Source organism: Rhinopithecus bieti, unplaced genomic scaffold (genome assembly GCF_001698545.2).
Source record: "Rhinopithecus bieti isolate Rb0 unplaced genomic scaffold, ASM169854v2 scaffold_3521, whole genome shotgun sequence".
In the NCBI taxonomy this organism is placed as follows: domain Eukaryota; kingdom Metazoa; phylum Chordata; class Mammalia; order Primates; family Cercopithecidae; genus Rhinopithecus; species Rhinopithecus bieti.
Genome location: NW_016804218.1, coordinates 905689 through 930189, shown reverse-complemented (window position 1 = coordinate 930189; position 24501 = coordinate 905689). Strand labels below are relative to the sequence as shown.

General features: G+C 37.7%; 1 protein-coding gene across 1 annotated transcript in view; it reads right to left on the bottom strand.

The window, feature by feature from the left end:
- Positions 1-2221: 2221 nt before the first annotated feature.
- Positions 2222-24501, bottom strand: part of PLCXD3 (phosphatidylinositol specific phospholipase C X domain containing 3) — a 207385-nt gene continuing 185105 nt past the window's right edge. The window contains exon 3 of the mRNA XM_017867297.1: positions 2222-9049. Within this exon, the coding sequence (XP_017722786.1) occupies positions 8896-9049 (154 nt within the window). The 3' untranslated portion in view covers positions 2222-8895. The remainder of the gene's footprint in view (positions 9050-24501) is intronic.

The window sequence follows — 24501 nt, the reverse complement described above, 5'->3', positions numbered from 1 at the left end:
CACTCTTATTTTTTGAATTTCCAGCTTTTCTGCCCTGCTTTTTCCCCATCTTTGTGGTTTTATCTGTCTCTGGTCTTTGATGATGGTGACGTACTGATGGTGTTTTGGTGTAGGTGTCCTTCCTGTTTGTTAGTTTTCCTTCTAACAGTCAGGACCCTCAGCTGTAGGTCTGTTGGAGATTGCTTGAGGTCTACTCCAGACCCTGTTTTTCTGGGTGTCAGCAGCAGAGGCTGCAGAAGAATATAGCTGAACAGTGAGTGTACCTGTCTGATTCTTGCTTTAGAAGCTTCCTCTCAGGGGTGTACTCCACCGTGTGAGGTGTGTGGTGTTGGACTGCCCCTAGTGGGGGATGTCTCCCAGTTAGGCTACTCAGGGGTCAGGGACCCACTTGAGCAGGCAGTCTGTCCGTTCTCAGATCTCAACCTCCATGTTGGGAGATCCACTGCTCTCTTCAAAGCTGTCAGACAGAGTCGTTTGCATCTGCAGAGTTTTCTGCTGCTTTTGTTGTTGTTGTTGTTGTTTAGCTGTGCCCTGTCCCCAGAGGTGGAGTCTACAGAGACAGGCAGGCCTCCTTGAGCTGCTGTGAGCTCCACCAAGTTCGAGCTTCCAAGCGGCTTGGCTTTGTTTACCTACTTAAGCCTCAGCAATGGTGGGCACCCCTCCTCCAGCCTCACTGCTGCCTTGCCTTAGATTGTCGACTGCTGTGCTAGCAATGAGGGAGGCTCCGTGGGCGTGGTACCCTCCTGGCCAGGTGTGGGATATAATCTCCTGGTGTGCCCGTTTGCTAAGACCCTTGGTAAAGCACAGTATTGGGGTGGGAGTTACCCGATTTTCCAGGTGTTGTGTGTCTCAGTTCCCCTGACTAGGAAAAGGGATTCCCTTCCCCCTTGAGCTTCCCAGGTGAGGGGATGCCTCCCTCTGCTTCAGCTCTCGCTAGTCGTGCTGCAGCAGCTGACCAGCACTGATTGTCCGGCACTCCCTAGTGAGATGAACCCAGTACCTCAGTTGGAAATGCAGAAATCACCGGTCTTCTGTGTTGCTCATGCTGGGAGCTGGAGACTGGAGCTGTTCCTATTCAGCCATCTTGCTCCACCCCCCGCTTTTTCTGTTTTAAAGCTACAGGTAGGAAGTGGCCACTAGCTTGCACACAGTGTCCTGTACATAGTGACAAAGTTTGTGTTAGGGAGAGAACAAGAGTCTACTCTTCATTGCCTGTGGTCATGACCAACCTATTTCCAATTATACTTATTTTAGAAGTTGTCCCTTTCTTCTCAGGCTTAGGAATAACTGTGTTCAAGCCATTTTATTATCTGGGGATATTACTTTGAAAATGTCATTGACAATGAATGCTTTGCTTGGAGACAAAATAGTGCCAGTTGTTAGCTCAAGTGAGAGACTACCAAAGATGTACTTTGTCCATTTTCCTAGGAAACTTTTTAGAAATGTTTTATAGTGCTTAGTGGGGAGCCTGCCACAAAGTAGGCAAATGTTTGCTGAATGACACAATAAATGAATAACAGCTCTGATGAAGCTATAACAATATTAAGGACACACAGATACAGTTATGTGGATTATTATTTGCAGACATACACTACTTCTTGAATGTAGCAATCACTACAGCTTTATAAATAGAAATCATCTATACATATTAGTAGAGTTTTTGGGGGGATTTATGTCCATGCTCAGTCCCAGAGATAATCTTGGACCATATTTATTTGCTTTACTATTTTGATAATACTATTACAATGCTTAAATTTTGTTTTAAGTGTGATTTAAACCCCAGCAGGTAGGATTTACTTGGTGAAATACAAAGGCAATTCCACTTCTGAAATAATGTCTCCTGTATTAGGTACCATGCAGGTCCAACAAAAGTAGATAGATTTCCTTCACTCGAAGCTTTTAACTTTGAAATGGTGTTTTATAATATTAATATACTATGTTACTGTAATATTGCTACATTGATATGGGCCTTGTTCGTAATATCGGAAGTGAAGTGTATTGGACATCAGATACCTAACTTTTGTACAAATTGAAGGACTCACAGCATTGACTTTATTGGTAGATAATATACGTATATATTTTTATGGTAGAAACCCTAATATAATGATTCACATTGTTAAAAAAGAATTATATTTTTTGATGCTCTGAGTCATGCCCTATTTAAGAGATCCATTTCGAGCTTATAATGAAGCACTGATGAATATTAAAATAAAAATAAAGATAATTGATACCAGGACTTTATTAGGCATTTCACTGAATACAAATAAACTTTTTTACATTAAGAACACAATCTTATTTAAAAAATTCACATTTTCTATACAGACTGTAGGCATGGATTTTCTTTACACTACATTTATTAAAGTATCAATGACCAGATCCTAAAAAGAGAAGGCACAAATCTGTCTCTCTCTGGTGAATTCCTGGTGTCTAATGAAGGAAATGTCACCAGCCCTGCAAATTCCCATCCTCCAGAACTGAAGCAAATCAATGGAAATGTGTGTAAGCAGGAGTCAGAAGATGGACATGTTATATTAAAGGATTTGGATTTTCCTCTGCCACTTATAGGCATTTCAAGAGAGGAGGTAGCTACAGAAAATGTTTCAAAAGTCCGTCTGCATTCAGGCTCTGTCAAGGATTCACTGTTGGAAACGAGAGTATTTGTAAGCTAGAATTTAGGAATTCCAACATGTTTCTATTTTCTACACTGTTTTTAGAAACTAGCCTTTGATCTCACTGTTCTTATTTTGGGGCTTCTTGGGTTTTCAATTCCAAAAAAATAAAATAGTGCTGGTTGTTATAATTTTCTTTGACAAGTCTCTCTGCCAGGTGATAGCTTCATGTCAGGTCAGATTCTATCCCCTACTTGTGCCTGCCTCCCCAGTCTCCCAACAATGTTCTAAGGAGGTGTCACCAGGGCAGTGTCTATACCTCAGACTCTTTTATTCTTCCAGAAGTGAAGACAGTTCCTTCCTATGTCACCTTTTCTACGATTCCATAGATGACCAGTTTTAACCTGATAAAATAATTTGTGGTAAATTGTTAATGGGGAAATAATGAATTAGTTTGTTATTTCTCTGAAAGAAAAAAGAAATTGAATTTAAAAGAGGTCCTGGTACTAAGTTAGGAGGTGCTGCCACTTTTCAGGAGCATTTATAATATGTTGGTGTGTTTTGGTTTTCCTAGTTAGTGGGAAATGCTACATAAGGGATTAATGGGGAAACTTGGACCTCACAACAGGCTGGCGAAGGGAAATGTTGAACATGGTGGCATTCATCTTATGAAGATATTTACTTGAATATCCCATCTGTATTCAAGCTGGTCCTTCAAAAAGCATTTTCAGGACCTAGAGCTGACCAATGTTTTCCTTCTTCAAGGCATTATGACTGCAGATATTCATAAGGTGTCTGAACGCAGGGGTATGGAGGGAGGTAGATCTCGCCCCTTATAGTTAGCCCAACTGAAAAAGATTAGAAAGGCAGTGTGGATAGAATTGTGAGATTTAAGGAAAAATATATAGGACATACTCAGTTACATTTGAATTTCAGATAAACTTTTTTTAAAGTGAAAGTATTTCTGATAAAATATATGAGAAATACGCTAAAGGAATAATGTTTATCTGAAATTTAAATTTCACTGGGTATCCTGTATTTTACCTGGCAACTCTAAATATTGAAAAGGAATAACTAAGGATGCAGAAAGAAAGGAAATAAGAAAGTTAATTAATATTCTGTACCCAGATGCCAAGTCCAAAGAAGGTCGGAATTTTTGCTTCAAGCATGACCACATATGTAAATCCTTGTCAGTCACGAGTTTTCTATCGCTAGACTAATTCTACACATGGGGCAGACCGGAAAAGTGTGCAGGTTGCATGCTTGTTTTCTCGAGAAGAGAACCATGTTGGAACCGCCTAGTATGGATGGGCCTTTAAAAGCTCTCCTAACACCAAGGCAGTTCATTTAACTTGAGAAGATCGAATTTTAAAAAGTAATGGTTTGGAGAAACAATTTTCTTGGAAAATTTATCATTAAAGAAAATGGGTGCCATATTGGGAAGGTCAACTTTCGAGGTGTACTGGTTTTATTGCTGATGAAAACAAATTAGTCTGTGTGTTGATGAAGTTAATACATGAATTGATGTTTGATTATTTCGAAAAGCAATGGAGGTGCCTCACAAGCCGGACAGTTTGCTTGTGGGAACTCAGATAGGTTCTAAAGCCCATTCCTCAAAAAATTAAAAGACACCATTTTTAACAAAAACTTAATTTCGGTTTCAATTTTAAATCCAAATTGCAGCAACAACGAAAACTGTTAATAAATTAAAGCTGGTCACAACGTGCCCTTTTTCTTTAGGATAAGTTTGATTTTTGATAAGAGATTATATACTTACACACGCATACCACATACAAGCACATACTTTGGACTCATACAAATATACATTTAAAACTAATACCTGCAAAATAGTATCACAATTGAAATAACAGTTACACAATTTTCAACAGATTCAATTGACATGTTTTACAAATTCTACGGAACATTTTATCATTATCATTGGGAAAACAAACAATTTAGAGCATTATTTAAAACTGTATGTAACACAGGAGCCACCAATAAGTTATGGCAAATATAGCATTTACACTATGGTGTCACTGAAATCTAGCTGAAAAGACTAAAGTGCTGTAAAATAAAATGCTCTTAAAAACCTTGTTTAGCATATCCTGAGGATGTTGTGCATTATTTTCTATTAGCAATTCAAAGTGTGAGCACTGTGCCTATGGAACTCCTGTTTGGTTGAGTGACCAAAGATTAAAAGATTGTGTCGTTGGATCTGTAAAACTGTAAAACTGAAAAACTCATGGAAACATGCATTTCCTGAGAATTCCAACTTTCCAGTCTGGAATCCTAACAAAGAAGAACCTGAACAAATAACCCTGGCTAAAATCATGTCAGAATTTCAAATAACTTAAACAACTTTAAGTGAAGATGTGTGTATGTGTTTGTAATTTATAGTCTAGTCCATCTTGAATTCTCTAATATGAAGTGAAATTGACAATTTAGATAGATTGTTAGTGCCAGGCATTTTCTATTTCTGATGGTCTCACTTTTCATTGGTTTTCTAGTTACTTTTCTCCTCTTAAATATTTAAATATTTGAATTATCTACTAATGTAGGAGATACTGATTTTAAGAGTTGAAACAGCAATAGAATCAGATTGATTCAAGTGCAGTTTCAACTTGAATAATAAGTGTATGTGTGTGAAATGTGCATTCTCTGTGTGTGTGTGTGTGTGTGTGTAATGTGTGTATGTACACATACAGGTGTATACATGGCAAACATTTTATACTCTAATACATTCACTGTTAGGTGGCACTCCATGAAAAGTAAGTTTTCCCAGTATGGCTGAAAGTAAATATTGAGGTCATCATATAGAATATCCTAAGGCTTTTAAAAGGTGCCTCCTCATTCTCTGCATTTACATGATTGTGTGGTAAATAGGGAGACATAAATGATATTGGCAGAAGAAAAATCTACTATATTAGTCCTTGAAAATTACAGATAGGAAAGCAAACTTAAAAATGATCTCTTTGCATATTTTCTCTCATCGCACCCACTCCTTTGATTTCCTGCTGTAGATAGGGTAAAAGTTAGATTGTATTTGTTTGGTTGTTTTGTTTTGTTTTTTTGCCTTGCAGGACTTGTGAAACAGTCTTAAGAAACAAGCAAAACAAAAAGTGCACCAAGATGTATCTACCGCCATCTTGGGGCCCATGTGTAGCCCTCGTGCTACAAGCTCTCTGAAAAGACAATGCCCAGCTAAGACAAAGGTGCATAGGCTGAGGGTAACCTTCGATTGCATGTCACCATTTTTTACTTTTGGAAGGCCTGCAGTCTGCTTCCCCAGTGTGCTCCAGGGCAGGGCTAATGGATAGAAGACAGTCAAAGCCACCTTCTCTCCATTCTCATTTCCAAGGACTCCCTTTTAGTAAACTCCCCCTCTTGCTAGAGGACCCATGGCTCCCTTCTACCTCTTCCCTCCTTTATAAATTAAGGCAAGTCTATTTACTCAGCGCCTGCTACATAGGCACTGTATGTCCACACGGAAATTATAGCATTGGCTTGAAAGTGCCTTTTGTCTAACAAGGTTTCTGGGTGCATATCATTAGCAGCAGTACAAACCTTTCCCTAGTTAAAAAACTGCACAATTATTCAAAAGCTTCATCAAGTTTGTTTTTTTCCAGCACCCAGTTGACAGATAGGACAAAGTTAATTCTAAGCAAACACTATGAGAAAGTATCTAGGTTCAAGAAAATATAACATAGTTACCTCTATATTTTATTCATTAATATGATGAAAAATCTGTTTTCTATTATATTTATAACATTAAATTAGTGTGTCATTGCAAGTATGCTTGGCTAAAGATCCTCCTGAAGGATAAATGAATAGCCAGTTAGAGAGAAAGTCTGTCCCAAAATCAAATGTACGGGACATACATTTCAATAATCCTAATCATTTTAAAAGGATTCATATACACTGTCACATAAAGAGCAGGTGTAAAAGAACGATAATAAAAATACAGGGGAAGGGAAAATGGAAAGAAGAAAAGAAATATATTTTAAAATAATTAAGTCCTGCACTAGAATTCTTTTACAAAATACTTTAATGTGATCATTGACTCTACTCTCAAAGGTTTTATTACTCTTTTTCACACATGATTAAGGGTTTCAGTCTTAAAATTAAATTATTTAATATTATCAATGTTTTCATTTGAAAAGAAGAATTGTACTGTGTCCATATCTATGTGTGTTTGTGTATGTTTGAATCTGTATCCTTGCACAGGAGTGGGCGTATGTTTGTATATTGTGTATGGCAGGATGTATACACACAACCCAAATGTATACACACATTTTTGTGTGTACATGTATGTTATTTGGTATACCACAGGTACATACACACTCCTTATAAACATTCTCTTCAGTACAAACAATTCCTTTCCCTCCCTTTAATTGCTAATAAGTACTATTTTCTGATCGTGAGTATTTATAATCTTGAAATCAACTCTTGATTATTTATGATCTTGACATATATAGCTTTGAATTCAACTCCCTTATCTAAGTCTAAGAGATTTAGCCATATGTCCTACATTTAAGTTCATTAAAAGCTGAGGGCATGCTTTTATTTCTCTATGACCCTACTTTGCATGGACTGTATTATCTTAGGAAACTATTGAGGTGTGATTTTTTCTAAACATGAAAATAAAATAATTCATAATTGTAAGAATTTCATCAAATTTTATAATTTTTATAAAAATCTCACAATATTCCTGTGAAGTACATAGCCAAGGATTATTGTGCTCTTACTAAGTTTTTTTCTTTTTTTTTTACTTTTTAGAGTTGTCAAATATCACAAAGACTCCAAGGAGGAAGTAATGCTCAAGCTATTTCATTGTTCTTCCCTGTAGACCCGGAAGATTAAATATTAGGTTGCAGAAACTTTGTATGAAACTTTTGCCTCTGCCTTAATCTCATCCTTCAGATAGGATGAAACTCAGAAGTGAGGAGTCAGTGCCAATTTTAAACAAGTCCACTCAGATCTCATAAATTTCAAGAGTTTCCTAAAGATATTTCACAGATCCCTGTGATTTCATGAACATAATTTCAAAAACATTGCTCTAACTCTTTGTATCAGCCTTCCTCTTTCTTTCCTTCAAGTTGAAAACTTGAAGTTTCTTGAAAATCTTCCTTAAAATATGGAATTTAGAATTAAATATTTGAAAATCCCAAATTGGCAGGAAAGCTTGCAGTCTTTTTTTTATTCTTCTTCCTCCTTGTTTCCTTCTTCCCTTTTCCTCCTTTCCTCCCTTCTCCCTTCCTGTCCTTCCTCCTTTGCTCCTTCCTCTTTCCTGCCTTTCTCCTTTCCTCCCTTCCTCCCTCCCTCCCTCCCTCCCTCCCCTCCCTCCTCCCTCCCCTCCCTCCCTTCCTTCCTTCCTTCCTCCTTCCTCCTTCCTTCCTCCTTCTCTTTTTTGCTTTCATCAAGAGCCTCATTAAGAGGGCCTTTTAAAGAGTTCTTTTCAAAGTTTTCAATTTTAACACAGTTGTACCTTACCATGTACTGGGTACTTGCAGGGAAATATTATTTAAGATATTGCCAAATTAAAATACCATCCATCTCTTTCACCCCTCAATCATCTTTCCCTCTGAAGTTGGCATTCACAGTTCTCCAAAAACATTTTTATCCTATATTTATAGCTGCCTTAAATAGAAATACTGTGAAACACTATTATTTTCATATAACAAAAATCACTGATTATGACCTTCAATATTACTGATGCATGGAAACTGATTTGATGCAGATTTTCTATGACCAAAAGTTAGCTATGATTGCCCAACTGCAGATGACTATAGAGTATTATACCAAGTCCCACAAAACAAGTACGTTTTAAGACAACAATGTAATACACAAAATGTTGGGCATTCAATTGTTTTGATTTCCATACAGTATCTGATTAAAAAGAGCGAGCAAGAGAGGGAGCAGAAAGGTTACAGGATATAGACAGTGTAGGAGCTGTAGGATGGAAATAGAGAACCTAATCAAGTAAACACATATAAGTTCTATATTACAAAGACTAATTTTGAAAAACAAAGTTACTGGTCTTTTTTATTTTTTTCCTTCCTAACACTAGAAGTAGATTTCACACATCAAATGGGAAATGAAATATTTATAGTAATGAAGAGTATGATTGTAATCACTGAAGAAACAGTTTTTCCCCTTTTCCCACCCACTACCAGCCCTATCCCCTTCAGAGACTCAGTGAAATAGGAAGATCAGATTGTTTACAGATAATATGCCCTAATACAATGAGCCTTCTCCATCTTAATCATGGAAACTCCAAGTAGTGCTATCAAGTGTTGGCTTCTCCTTCGTCAAAGACATAGTTGAGCTTTATGACAGTGCTGATAAAGTCACCAAGTTCTACAAAATCGGCAGTGACAATATTGATGCCACTCTCTCCTGGCTTCTGTGTGCGGACCCACTGCATCATGGCAGGAAGAGCTCTGAGAAAGGAAACAAAAAGAAAAGTCACAGAAGGCAAGATATTATTTTTCAAGCTCTACAATTCTCAGTCTTCCCTTTAGTTTCTAGCTTATTAAAATAAATGTTTCACGTATAGGTACAGGAAGAGGAAAAGGCCACATGGACTCTGGGGGTTTCTTAACCTTTGCAGAAACTCTGTAGGAGAAATATTCATATTGGTCCGTATTGGAGTCCTTATCTCGGCAGATCCCAGATACTGTAATAGTTTATAATGACGCTTCCCTACGAAGGAAACAACATTCTTGCATTTATATTCTGATTTTATATGGTGTCATCACAAACCCTTCAAAACTATGGAGTGGGGAGGTCAGAGATGAATACGTCACTTAGTAAACATTTATTATGAACCCACTATTATGAGGAAATGTGCTAAGATAATGTAAATAGATATAATAGTAAAATCCCCAGCCTTCAAAAAGTGTACAGTTTGGTGGTAGGTAGGCAGACAAGGAAGAAATTGTAGCACAATATAATCAGGGCTCATTTCTTCAAACACATTTACTGGGCACCTATTAAGTTCCAGTCATCACTGTAGGCACCTGGAGGATTCAAGTAAACAAAACAGATAAAAATATCTTTCCCTGTGGAACTTACATTCTCATAAGGAGAAACAGACAATAAACAAGAGTCATAAAAATGTATAGTTTGATAGGAGGGAATAAGTGCTATAGAAATGGAGAAAAGAAAGGAAGATTAGGAAACTGCAGGTGGGGAGGAGTGATGCAGATTGCATTTTAAAATAGGGTGGCTTAATATGCCTCAGTGATAAAGGGACATTTGTGCAAAGGTTTGAAGGAGACAAGGGAGTTAGTCATGCGGCTATCTAGGGAAAGCATCCCAGCTATTGCCATGGCACAAAAGGGGTAGCATGCTTAAGCTTAGAGAAAAGAAGAGAGGAGTAAAAAATGAGGATAATGAGGAAAAGGGGGCAGATTCTGTAGGGCACATTAGGCCATTATAAGCGTTTTGATGTTCACTCTGAGTAAAATAGGGGCCTTTGATGTATCTTGAGCAGAGAAGCGGTGTGATTAGACTTTCACTGTAAGAGCTCATTCATCACCATGAGATCATAGTGGAGAGTCACCTAGCATAGCCTGGAAAATCAAGGAAAACCTTTCAGAAGCATGCTCCCTAAAATAAATATTGAAAGATTATGAAGATTTAGATGGACAAAGGTGGGAATGGTAGATGGAGGATGATGCAATGCACTTTCAGGCAGAGGAAATACCATTTTTACTTTCATTGACAGAATCATGGTGTATGCTTAGGAGCAAGGGATACAGGCAGACAGATACAGGTGATGTTAATGATGATGTCCAGGTTCATCTGACAGCATATTGGAATGAGAACTACTATAACTTGGGCAGGGCAGGAAGGGAGGTTTCCATGACAAAAGGATAAATGAACAGGCCAGAGACCTGATAGTGTACTAACAAAGAAAGTTTGATGGAAATACATGTGAACATTAAATTTCTGGATGAAATGGAGATGGAGAAGGAGAGGGAGAGAAAAGGGAAAAAAGGGAGGAGAGTTTAAAAACCTAGAAGAAGTTGTATAAAAAAGGTAAGGTCGTTTTGAAAGATGTTAAAGAGAAAAAAATCCAGACAATAGAGGGCCTTGAGAAATATATAACAACTGAATTGGGAGGCTGAGCAAGATGGTGGAACAGAAGGCTCCACATCCCCCTGCAAGGACAGCGTCCCACCTGCAAGGATACCAAGTTAACAACTATCTACATAGCAAAAAAACAAAACAAAACAAAACAAAAAACACCTTCATAAGAACTACAAATAAGGTGAATACCTATAGTACCTGGATTTAACTTTATATTGCTGAAAATGCCACCGAAGAAATAGAAAAAACAGTCCTGAATCACTGATACTATCCCTTTCAACCCCCACCAGCAATGGCCTGGTATGGAGAGCATCTCTGGGCTCTGGGGAAGGGAGAATACACTAATTGTGAGGTATTAAATTCAGTGCTGTCCTGCTAGAGCAGAAATGAAAACCAGACCTAACTCAGCTGATGCCCAGTCACACAGGGAATATTTAAACCAGGCCTAGCCAGAGAGGGAATTGCAGATTCCAGCAGTCAGAGTGCCTGCAAACCTCACCACAGAGGGCTACAGTGTTCTGTATCTCCAAGTAAATTTGAAAGGCAGTCTAGGTCTTAAGAACTGCAACTCGTAGGCAACTCCATACTGAGACATCAGCTTGGTAACCAAGGGAGTGCTGGCATCACCTCTCCCCTAAACCCAGGCTGCACAGCTTGTGGTTGTAAAAGAGACCCCTTTCTTCCACTTGGGAGAAGAGGGGGAAGAATGGTGAGGACTTTGTGTTGCCTCTTGGATACCAGCTCAGCCACAGCAGGATAGGGCACCAGTCAGAGTCATGAAGTCCCCGTTCTAGGCCCTAGCTCCCAGATGACATTTCTAGACACACCCTGGGCCAGAAGGGAACTCGTTGCCTTGAAGAAAAGGATGTAGACCTACCAGCATTCATCACCTGCTAACTGAAGAGCCCTTGGCCCCAAATAACCAGCAGAGATATCTGGGTACTACATCTTGGATCTTGGGTGAACCTCTGAGACTTGCTGGCAAGTAAGACTCAGCCCATTACTAGCTATGGTGGCTGTGGGACAAAACTGCTTCTTGTTGAGAAAAGCAGAGGGAAAAGTAAAGGGGACTTTGTCTTGCACCTTAGGTACCAACACTGCCATGGTGGGTAGAGCACCAAGCAAACTTTTAGAGTCCCTGATTCCAGGACTTCACTGTTGGATGACATTTCTGGACCTGCCCAGGGTCAGAGGGGAGCCCAGTGCCCTGAAGGGTGAGTCCCTGCCTAGGCAGCATCTACCAGAAGCAGACTTAAGAGATCTTGGACCTTAAGGGAACATCAGTGGTAGTCTGGAAGTACTCATCATGACTGGGGTGGTGGTGGCTATACGGTGAGGCTCCTGTACCTTTGGAAAGGACAGGGAAGACTGGTAAGGACTGTGTCTTGTGTTTTTAGTGCCAGTTCAGCTGCAATACAATAAGATACCAGATATATTTCTAAGGCTTTTGGCTCTACTTCCTGACTCCAGATGGCATTTCTGGATGCACCCAGGGCTTGGGGAACCTTGCCATCCTGAAAGGAAGGATACAGACCTGACTGGATTTGCCACCTGCTGATTGTTCAGCCCCAGGTCCTTGAGAAACCATACACAGCAGCCAGGGACTGGTTACAGCAGGCCCTGCGTGAGACCCAGTGCTTTGCTGGCTTCAGGTATGACCCAGCACAGTCATAGTGGTGGTGGCCACAGAGGTGCTTGTTTCATTCCATCCCCAGGTTTAGGTGGCTCAAAATGGAGCAGGAGACTCTGTATGTTTGGAAGGAAGTAAGGAAAGAGAACAAATCTCTGCCTGGTAACTTAGATAATTCTCGCATATCTGGACCAAGACCATCAAGGTGATACCTCTATAAGTCATCAAGAATCACAGCATTTCTGGTCTTGGGGTGCCCCTTAAAGTAGACACAGTTTAGATCACAAAACCCAAGTCTTTTCAAATTTCCAGAAGGCATCCCTGAGAAGGATGGCTACAAAAAAGCTCAGACAGAAAAGACTAGAATAAATACCTAACTCTTCAATGTCCAGACACTAAAGAATATCTAACTTGCATCAACACCGTCTGGGGGAATGTGACCTCACCAAATGAACTAAATAAGGCACCAGGGACCAATCCTGGAGTAACAGAGATATGTGACCTTTCAGATGAAGAACTCAAAGTAGCTGTGTTGAGGAAACTCAAATAAGTTCAAAATAACACAGAGAAGGAATTCAGAATTCTATCAGATAAATTCAACGAAAATATTAAAATAATTAAAAAGAGTCAAGCAGAAATTTTCTGGAGCTGAAAAGTGCAATTTGTATACTAAAGAATGCATCACAGTCATTTAATAGCAGAATGGATCAAGCAGAAGAAATAGTGACCTTGAAGACAGGGTATTTGAAAATATACAGAGGAGACAAAAGAAAAAAGAATAAAAAACAATGAAGCATGCCTACAGGATGCAGAAAATAGGCTCATAAGGGCAAATCTAAGAGTTATTGACCTTAAGTAAGTGAAAAAGAAAGACATAAGGGTAGAATGTTTATTCAAAGAAATAATAACAGAGAACTTTCCAAAATTAGAGAAAGATATTAATATCCAAACACAAGAAGACCAGGAGAGCATGACATGACATATTTAAGGTACTGAAAGGAGGAAAACCTTTTACCCTAGAGTGGGATCTCTAGCAAAAATATCCTTCGAGAAATAAAGACTTTCCCAAACAAAAGCCGAGGGATTTCATCAATACCAGACCCACCCCACAAGCAATGTTAAAGAGAGTACTTCAATCAAAAAGAAAAGGTCATTAATGAGCAATAAATAATCAGACGAAGGTACAAAACTTATTGGTAATGGTAAGTACACAGAAAAACAAAGAATATTATAACGCCATCACTGTGGTTTGTAAACTACTCTTATCCTCAGTAGAAAGACTAAACAATGAACCAATCAAAAATAAAAACTACAACAAATTTTCAAGACACAGTCAGTACAATAAAATATAAGTAGAAACAACAAAATGTTTAAAAGTTGGGGATGAAGTTAAGGCATATTTTATTAGTTTACTTTTTGTTTGTTTACTTATGCAAATAGTGTTAAGTGATCAAGTTAAAATAATGAGTTATAAGATAGTATTTGCAAACCTCCTGGTAACCTAAAACCAAAAACATGCAATGGATACACAAAAAATAAGAAGCAAGAACTAAATTCTCTCACCAGGGAAAGTCATCTTCAGTAGAGGAAGACAAGCAGAAAAAGAAAAAAGGAAGAGAAGACCACAACACAACCAGAAGACACATAACAAAATGGTAGGAGTAAGTCCTTACCTATCAATAATAACATTGAATGTAAATGAACTAAACTTTCCAATCAAAAGACATAGCCTGGCTTAATGGATGAGAAAACAAGACCCAGTGATCTATTGCCTACAAGAAACACATGTCACCTGTAAAGACACACATAGATTGAAAATAAAGGACTGGAAAAAGATATTCCACACCAATGGAAACAAATAAACAGAAAAAAAGCAGGAGTTGCTATACTTATATCAGACAAAATAAATTTCAAGACAAAAACTGTAAGATGAGACAAATAATGTCACTGTGCCATGATAAAGGGTTCAATTTGGCAAGAGTATATAACAATCATAAATATATATGCAGTCAACACTGGAGCACCCAGATACATACAATAAATATTTTTAGAGCTAAAGAAAGAAATAGGCCCTAATACAATAATAGCCAGCGACTTCAACACCCTACTTTCAGTACTGAACAGATCTTCCAGATAGAAAATCCGCAAAGAAACATCAGACTTAATCTGCAGTATAGACCAAATGGATCTAATGGATATTTACAGAACATTTCATCCAAGAGCTACAGAATACACATTTTTTTCCTCAACACATGGATCATTCTCAAGGATAGACCATATTTTAGGTCACAAAACATCTTAAAACATTCAAAACAATCTAAATATCAAACATCTTCTCTGACCACAATTGGGATATAACTAGAAATTAATGACGAGAGGAATTTTGGGAGTTATACAAATGCATAAAAATTAAACAATATGCTCCTGAATGACCAGTGGGTCAATGAAGACATTAAGAAGGAAATTGAAAAATGTCTTGAAACAAATAATAATGGAAACAACACCCCAAAACCTATGGGATACAGCAAAAGCAGTACTAAGAAGGAAGTTTATAGCTACAAGTGCCTATGTCCCAAAAGAGAAAAAAGCTTCAAATAAACAACCTAATGATGCATCTTAAAGAACTAGAAAAGCAAGACCAAACCAAACCCAAAATTAGTAGAAGAAAAGAAATAATTAAGATCAGAGTGGTAACAGATGCAATTGAAATGAAAAAAATACAAAAGATCAAGAAAACAAAAATGTCAGTTGTTGAAAAGCACAATGGACAAACCTTTAGCCATACTAAGAAAAAAAAGGAAAATCCAAATAAATAGATAAAATCAGAAATGGAAAATGAGACATTACAACTGACACTGCAGAAATTCAAAAGATCATTAGTGGCTACTATGAGCAAATACATGCCAATAAATAGGAAAACCTAGAAGAAGTGAACAAATTCCTAGACACATAAAACCTACCAAGATTGAACTAAGAAAAAAATAAAAACCTGAAGAGACCAATAACAAGTAATGAGATCAAGGCCATAATAAAAAGTCTCCCAGTAAAGAAAATCCTGAGACCTGATGACTTCACTGCTGAATAATTCCACCAAACATTTAAAGAAAAATTAATAGCAATTCTACTCTAATCATTTTGAAAAATAGAGGAGGAGGGAATATTTCCAAATTCACTCTGTGAGGCCAGTATTACCCTGATACTAAAACCAAAGACACATCTAAAAAAAAGAAAACTACAAACCAATATCGCCGATGAATATTGATGTAAAAATTCTTAACAAAATACTAGCAAAGTTAATTCAGCAATACATTAGAAAGACCATTCATCATGACCAATTGGGATTTATCCGTGGAATACAAGAGTGGTTCGACATATGCAAATCAATTAATGTGATACATCATATCCACAGAAAGAAGAATGAAAACTATATGATCATCTCAATTGATGCTGAAAAAGCATTTGATAGAAGTCAACATCCCTGCATGATAAAAATTCTTTTAAAAAGCTGGGGATAGAATGAACATATCTCAACATAATAAAAACCATATACAACAGACCCACAGGTAGTATCATACTGAATGAGGAAAAACTAGAAGCTTTTCCTCTAAAATCTGGTCCATGACAGGGATGCCCACTGTCACCGCTGTTATTCAAAATAGTACTGGAATTTCTAGCTAGACCAGTCAGAAAGAGAAAGATATAAAATGCTTCCAAATTGAAAAGAAAGAAGTCAAATGTTTCTCGTTTGTAGATGATATGATCTTATATTTGGAAAAACATAAAGACTCTGTAAGAAAGCAAAACTGATAAACAAATTCAGTAAATTTGTAGTATCCAAAGTTAACATACAAAAATCAGTAGCATTTCTGTATGCCAACAGTGAACAATGTGAAAAAGGAATAAAATAAGCAATCCCATTTACGATAGCCACACATAAAATTAAGTACCTAGGAATTAACCAAAAAAAGTGAAAGATCTCTATAATGAAATCTATAAAACACTGATGAAAGAGGACACCAAAAAAAATGGAAAAATGTTCCATGTTCATGCATTGAAAGAATCAATACTGTTAAAATGTCCATACTACTCAAAGCAATCTACAGATTCAATGCAATCTCTATCAAAATACTAATGATATTCTTCACAGAAATAGAAAAATCAACTCTAAAATTTATGTGGAACCACAAAAGATCTGGCATAGCCAAAGTTATCCTAAACAAAAAGAACAAAACTGGAAGAATCACATTACTTTAAATTATCCTGCAGAGAAATAGTAACGAACACAGCATGGCACTGGCATAAAAACGGACACATAGACCAACAGAAAAGAATAAATACAGAAGCAAATTCACACATTTATGGTGAACTCATTTTTGACAAATGTGCTACAAACACACACTAGGGAAAAGACAGTATCTTCAATAATGGTGCTGGGAAAATTGGATATCCATATGCAAAAGGATAAAACTTGGCCACTATCTCTCACGTCTCACCATATACAAAAATGAGATCAAAATGGATTAAAGACTTAAATCTAAGACCTCAAACTATGAAACTACTATAAAAAAATTTTGGGGAAAATCTCCAGAACATTGGTCTGGGCAAAAATTTATTGAGCAATATCCCATAAGCACAGTCAACTAAACCAAACATGGACAAATGGGATGACATCAAATTAAAAGGGTTCTGCACAGCAAAGGATACAATCAACAAAGTGAAGAGACAACCCACAGAATGGGAGAAAAATATCTTCAATCTACCCATCTGACAAGAGATTAATAACCAGGATATATAAAGAATTCGAACAACTTTATAGAATAAAAGCTAATTATCTAATTGAAAGATGGGCAAAAGATTTGAACAGACATTTATCAAAAGAAGACATACAAATGGCAAACAGACATATGAACAGAGGCTCAACATCATTGATTATCAGAGAGATGAAAATCATGTCATCCAAGTTAAAATGGTTCATATCCAGAAACAGGCAATAACAAATGCTGGAGAGGACATGGAGAAAAGGGAACCCTTGTAAACTGTTGGTGGGAATGTACATTAGTACAACCACTATGGAGAACAGTTTGGAGTTTCTTCAAAAAACTGAAAATCGAGCTACCACATGATCCAGCAATCCCACTGCTGGGTATATACACAAAAGAGAGAAAATCAGTATATTGAAGAGATATCTGCACTCCTATGTTTGCTGCAGCACTGTTTGTAATACCTAAGATTTGGAAGCAACCTAAATGTTCATCAGCAGATGACTGGATAAAGAAAATGTGGCTGGGTTTGGTGGCTCACCCCAGCATTTTGGGAGGCTGAGGTGGGCAGATCATGAGGTCAGGAGATAGAGGCCATCCTGGCCAATATGGTGAAACCCCGTCTCTATTAAAATATAAAAAATTAGCTGGGCATGGTGGTGCACACCTGTAGTCCCAGCTACTCAGGAGGCTGAGGCAGGGGAATTGCTTGAACCCGGGAGGCGGAGGTTTCAGTGAGCCGAGATCGCACCGCTGCACTTCAGCCTAGTGACAGAGCGAGACTTTGTATTAAAAAAAAAAAAAAATGTGGTACATATACGCAATGGAGTACTATTCAGCCATAAAAAGGAGTAAGGTTCAGTCATTTGCAACAATATGCATGGAACCAGAGATCATTATATTAAGTGAAATAAGCCAGGTCCAGAAAGACAAATATAACATGTTGTCACTTACTTGTGGGATCTAAAAATCAAAACATTGAACTCATGGACACAGAATGTAGAAGGATGGTTACCAGAGGCTGGGAAGCATAGTGGGAGGGCTATGGAGGTGGCAGGGGTACTTAATAAGTATTAAAAAAAAGTTAGAAAGAAGAAATAAGATCTGCTATTTCATAGCACAACAGGGTGACTATAGTCAATAAAAACTATACGTTTTAAAATAAAGAGTGTAATTGGATTGTTTGCAACTCAATGGATAAATGCTTGAAGGAATGGATACCCCATTCTTCATGGTAAGCTTATTTCACATTGCATGACTTTATCAATACATCTAATGTACCCATAAATATATACACCTACTATATACCCACAAAATTAAAAGAAAAGAAAAGAAACAACTGAAAACTGTTAGCTGGTGGAATACTATGATTAGATTAGTGATTTAGAGATTAGTTTGCCTTCAGTGTAGATAAGTGATGGGAGAGAGCAATACTAGGGGCAGAAATCACAATTAGGAGCTGCTGAAGTAATGCAGACCAGAGATAGTGCCTGCTTGTATTGCAGTAGCAGCAGTGTATCTGAAAGATACCTGAAATCTATATGTCATCTAAAATAACATCTGATATGAAATTGGATGTAGAAGGAGAGGAAGAAAGAGGCCATGAATTATGCCTAGATTTCTAACAGTATTCTGGCAGGTGGACATCATTCACTCATCTTGGAAAGATAGGAGCGAAGGCTTTCCAGCAGGCATGATAAATTCAGTCCGATACACGTTGATTTTGAGGTAACTTTGGAAAACATGAGTTGAGATCTCAAGTTGCAGGTTAGTACAGGTCTGATATGCAGGACAGAGAGCTGGTCAGAAGTCACCACAAACAGAATAATTGGAGTTGTGAAAGTGGATAAAATCATTTAGATTTTGAGGAGGAGGAAAAAAGAGAAAAAATCAGAAGCATTTAAGGGATGGGCAGGAAAATGGATTCCATAGAAGGCAAGCAGAAGTAGATATAGAAGTAGGAGGAAAATCAGGAGCATATAGTGTCATGAAAATCAAGAAAAGAAGGAAGCCATGCTCCTTTTGGAAACTAAGAAGAGCTGAGTGAGATGGAAGCAGGGAGTGCGATAAATGTGCATTTCCCCAGGTCTCAGAAAGTATATCTAGTCTAAAGAAATTCAACCCATTCAGACAACACTGGGTCAATGGCCTTGAGCTACACTATTCCCTGGCTAGTACCTTAAAAATCCTGATCCATAATTTCAGCATATACATTTCCCTGTGAGACCTAGATATAGGAGGACTCAGCTGTTTCTAAAAGAGCATAACGTGGACCTAAATGGCCCAATGCCTTTAGAAAACAGAGTAGCAGGTGGAGGGAGACATTTGGTCCCCACAGCAATAGTTTTAAAAGATAATTCTATCTTAAAAGGGACAATCTGAATCCCTGGAGCACAGACATGAGTGTATTCAAGTTCATTAGAACGACAGGTACAGTGGCAGTATGTGTGCAGCCAGTCTGGTTGAACCCAAAACTTTCTCTTCTGGCCTTGCTAGAACAGATGAAGTGGCTTTGCTGTGCCTGGGGCATCACCTTTGCATATACGAGAAGACCAATGCTCTTTGGAGATAGTATCACGGACAGTGTATTTCCTGGGAAGAATGATTTTTCAACAGACTCACTCACCTTGAGAGATGAGAGGTGGAGTAGGTAAGTGTGATGCTGAGGCCAGTATTGATTCTGTATTAGCCTTAACTGAGTAGCTTCTTCAGCAGATCCCTTGGGTACTAGGTAATGGGAGGTTCCTGAGCAACCAAATTCACATCTCAGAACCGTGATCATCACAGAAACAGCTCCTCAGATGCCGTCTGTTACTCAGAAGTTAAAATATCAAGGCCTGAATTTAGAACAACTAGATAATTTAGTTATCTCCACAGGGAGAGGTTAGAACACAAGAGTGTTCTTTTTTGTTTCCCCATAAAATAGATTGCTTTGAGAATTGATGAAACATTGTTTCAAAATAACTTGTAGTCCTTAGATGAAATATGAATATTACATTTAAAATATCATTCCTCTGAGTCATGGGAATATTTCTATTTTCTGTTCAGGCATACTTTCCTAAAGTCAATATGATACCAGAGACAAAACAAGCAATAATGCCAAGTTAAACCTCAAATACTCAGATAGTGTCAAGTAGAATTATGTTAAACAAAAAGACTCACCGTACTGGATTAAAACTAGCAAATGCTACTGAAGTTACCACAATTATTTAGAATAGCATTTCTTAATCTTTTATCAATATTACCTCCCAAGGAGCTTTTTTGAATATTGTTTTCCTATTTGTCCTCCTCATCCATGAAATTTTAATACTACAGATATGTTGTATAACTGTTTATATATCTGTGTCTTACATGTGAAAAGAAAAAAATTGTTTGCTGTCTAAAGAACCAATTGTTGTTGTTGTTTTTTTTTTTTTGCCATTGATAATGTATGATGTACAGCTAATTAGGACATTGCTGGTTATACTTGGTGTTGGACAGGTAATAAGAATGAACTGAAAGATGACTCTGGTCATAATAAAATGCCATCAATGTAACAATTTTTATGGTATGAGGCTGTCTTTTTTGGGGGCTGCTATAGCAAAATATCATAACCTGGGTAGTATATAAACAACAGAAATTTATTTCTCAAAGTTTTGGAGTCTTGGAAGTCCAAGATCAATGTGCTAGTAGATTTGGTGTTTGGTGTTTCTTGATTCATAAATGGAGTTTTCTCACTGTATCTTCACATGGTGGAAGGGCAAACAAGATCCCACATGCCTCTTTAATAAGGGCACTAATCTCATTCATGGGGATTCTGCCTCACAACCTAATCACCTTCCAAAGGCCTCACTTCTTAATGCCATCATCTTGAAGGTTAGGATTTCAACATATGAATTTGGGGAGACACAAACATCACAGCAAAGAAAAACTGGTTAAACTTTATTTAAATCACCTATCTTTCTGTACCTCCATTCATCCATCCATGCATTCATCTAACAAAGATGTATTGTGCATCAGTGGTGCTACTTGTAACTCCCTAAGGCCATTTCAGAGTTTAGACTTTCCTCATCTCTCTTGGAGAGATGTTGCCACAGTCTTGTGCCTATGTTCCTTTTTTGTGTGTTTTCTACACTACAATCAGGACGTTTCTCAAATTAATTTGAGCATTATTATTCCTCTTCATGAACAACTACAAATTCATCTCTCACCTGTAAGATATACCTAACTCTTCAGCAGTGTGTATGAGTTTTTCCTATCTCCACCATATCAGCTGCCATCTCCTCCTCAACCTCATTCATTGCTACTTCCTGTTCATTTGTTCTCCAGTGATACTGAAATGCTTGTGTTTTCCCCCAAACATGCCTTGCCTGTTTTTTCAGGCCTGTCTTCTTCCAATACCCTTCTTGGCCAATTGCTCCCTACCCTTTAAGATTTGGCCTGGGCATTATCTCAACCCCTCCCATCCAAATCTGAGTGAAGATCCTTTTTTTTTTTTTTATGCTTTATGCCTCTTAAGCATAGTTTTGTGAGTGTACATAGCACATAACATTGTGATTATCCATTTCCATGCCAATTTCTACCAGTACCTGCCCATTAAAATATCATATTATATTCATTAATACATTTCCTGTACCTACTACAATCCCTAGGACCCAAAGAGAAAACAACACATTCATTGAACTCCAATGTCCTGGGCTCAGGTGGTTCAAAGTTTAAGAAGCAAAATAGGCGTAAACCCACCATGACAATATGATGTGGTACAATAGAAGTGGGCATAGAATTCTGTGGGAGCACAGTAGATAAAATCATTCATTTTACTTGGGAGAAATTAAGGGGGAATTTAAGGACCATTTCACTAAATAGAGGCTATTTGAACTTGGTCATGCCTAGGCACTCGTAAGATAAAGAGAAAGAGGTTCCAAAGAAATTGAAGGAAGGTATCGTAGGAAAAGGGAACAGCACATGCAAAAGTATATGGGCATGAAAGAGATGATGCAACTAGGAAGAACATGGGGACCAGAGAGCAGGGGCCCTGGAGGTGTGGGGGCACTGACTGCAGTTGAGAAGAAGCAGAAAAGGTGTTTGGCCAAATCGTTAAGGACTTCCTTTGACATGTTGTGGAGTTTAAGCTTGACTTTATATGTAAATAAAGGTTTGTCCAATTAAAGAAATTTAAAAAAAAATTTTCTCATGCAAAGAAAAATATAATATTAATTCCATTAAAAGGCTCCTGAGACATTGAAACTTGTATTTTCTTCACCTATAAATAAAGAGCTCATTGTCTTCCTTTGAAACTTCTCAGATTGCTGTGAGAGTCTAAAAAAGCCTTAATTCATTCATATTACCCCTACCTTTCCTTATAGCCAAGATGTTGCTAGTGGAAATTTTAGTATTATCCACCAGTATCATGAAGGAAAATATTTCTAAGTGAGTTATGTAATCTGAAGAGATAATTAAATTCCCTTTGAATTTGTATATTAACATTTTAACATCTATTTATTGAATGGTCTACTTTAGTATAGAAAGTTGTGATTATATAGTTACTGTGATGTTGTCTTATAAATGTCCCCCAACCATTCTTTAATCTTTCTTTTCATTAGATGCTGAATTTTTTTCCTTTTTAGAGACAGTGTCTCACTCTATTACCCATGCTGCAGTGCAGTGGCCTAATCATAGCTCACTGTAACCTCGAACTCCTGAACTCAAGTGATCCTCCTGCCTCAGCCTTTCAAAGCGCTGGGATTACAGGCCTAAGTCACTGTGCTTGGCAGATGCTGGATTTATAGTGTGGATTAGACTCTGATTGCTTGCAAGACCTCACTGACTACCAGGAGAATCATTTCAAGATAAATGAAATTTTAAAAAAATTCATAGCACTACTGTCAGTTCTAGAGCAAGACTGTTTCTATTCGTGTTTTAGTTCCATTTATTATGACCAAGTTGGTCATCACTCTAAGCCTTAGTTTTGCCATCTATAAAGTGGGCATAATAATGAGGATTAAATTAGTTAGTACATGTAGAATGATGAGAAGAGTGCTTGTCTCTCTGTAGTGGTGTTGCATTCAATAATCACTGAGTGACAGCCTGTCAATTCACTGCTTCAGTAGGGGATTCTGAGAGCTGGAAATTAACACCTGGGCATAATACAGTTGTGATATAAAATGAGTCTGCAAGATTTCTTTCCAACTTTCACAATTTCAAAGACAGAAAAGAGGAGGATAATAACGTCCTGGTGCTGTCAGACAAGACTGGTGATGAAGCATTTGGGGAAGTATTCTTGAAATGGCTTTGTTTCCTGGGCACGTAATTGTGGCAAATATCCGAATATCCTTTTCCCATTGCAGTATCTAAAGTAAGTTGGTCCCAAATTTGGCATGTGAAGTCTCAAAGCCCCTCTGGAATGTGAAGCTTCTCTGAGGCAAGGCATCTTCAAACTGATTACAGGATTCTTAGAAGAGAAACAGGGAAGGCTACAGGAATCAGAAAACCTCCCTCTTCCAAAGAAGCCACAGGAGTGAAGAGGCGTGAGAACCAGAGGTTGTCTTTCTGATACACTGACATTAAGAACTGATTTTAAAAAGATTTAAAGAAAAATATTTAAGAATTGGAAGTGCTGAGGAATTCTTTTGCAGGTCATATCTATTGAGTTCAGTAACCCCCAATGTGCTGAACTTGACTTGTTATTTCATGTCAATCTCCTGCTTAGGATGTTTCAATTACCTCTCAGTGCTTTTAGGACAAAGGTAAAAATGCTTAACTGGCCTACAGGGCCCTGAACAATGGCCACTAGAAGTTTCTTCAGTTTCAGCTCTTGGCATTCTCTCCATCAGTGAATGCTAGCCATGTTATCAGTCTTGCTCACTTTGACCAGTCTAATTTTCCCTCAGGGAAACTTCTGGATTGTTTTTGTTGTTATTTGTTTTGTTTTGTTTTTCCAAAGATGCCTTATCTTCCCTGCCCTGTCACTTGGTGTTAAAAAAGAAATTTCAGTTCTGGTCCTGACTAGAGTAATGGACTTTCATCTTTCAGGTGAAAGTTTGAATGTCACTTCTTCAAAACGCTAGTCAGAATTGTAATTGTATTTATGCATTTGATCAATGTCTATCTCCTCAACTACCCTGTAAGCTCTTTGAGGGCTGTTTTCCCACTGCTGTAGCCTCAGTGCTTAGCACAGTGTATGGCACAGACTAAGGACTCAGTAAATATTTGCTGAATAAATGAACAGGCTTTTCTTTTAGAAACAAGGTTTACTTTTAGAACAGAAGTATATGCAGTAACATAATTCATAAAATGCTACTCAGTATTCCTCATTGTGGCTACTGCCACAGATTTTAGTTTGTGGACTCTCTGCTTTTTTGTTGAATAAAAGTAATTAAAAAAAAATTAACTTGAAGAATTTTAACTTTTACAAATTTTCAAACTGACC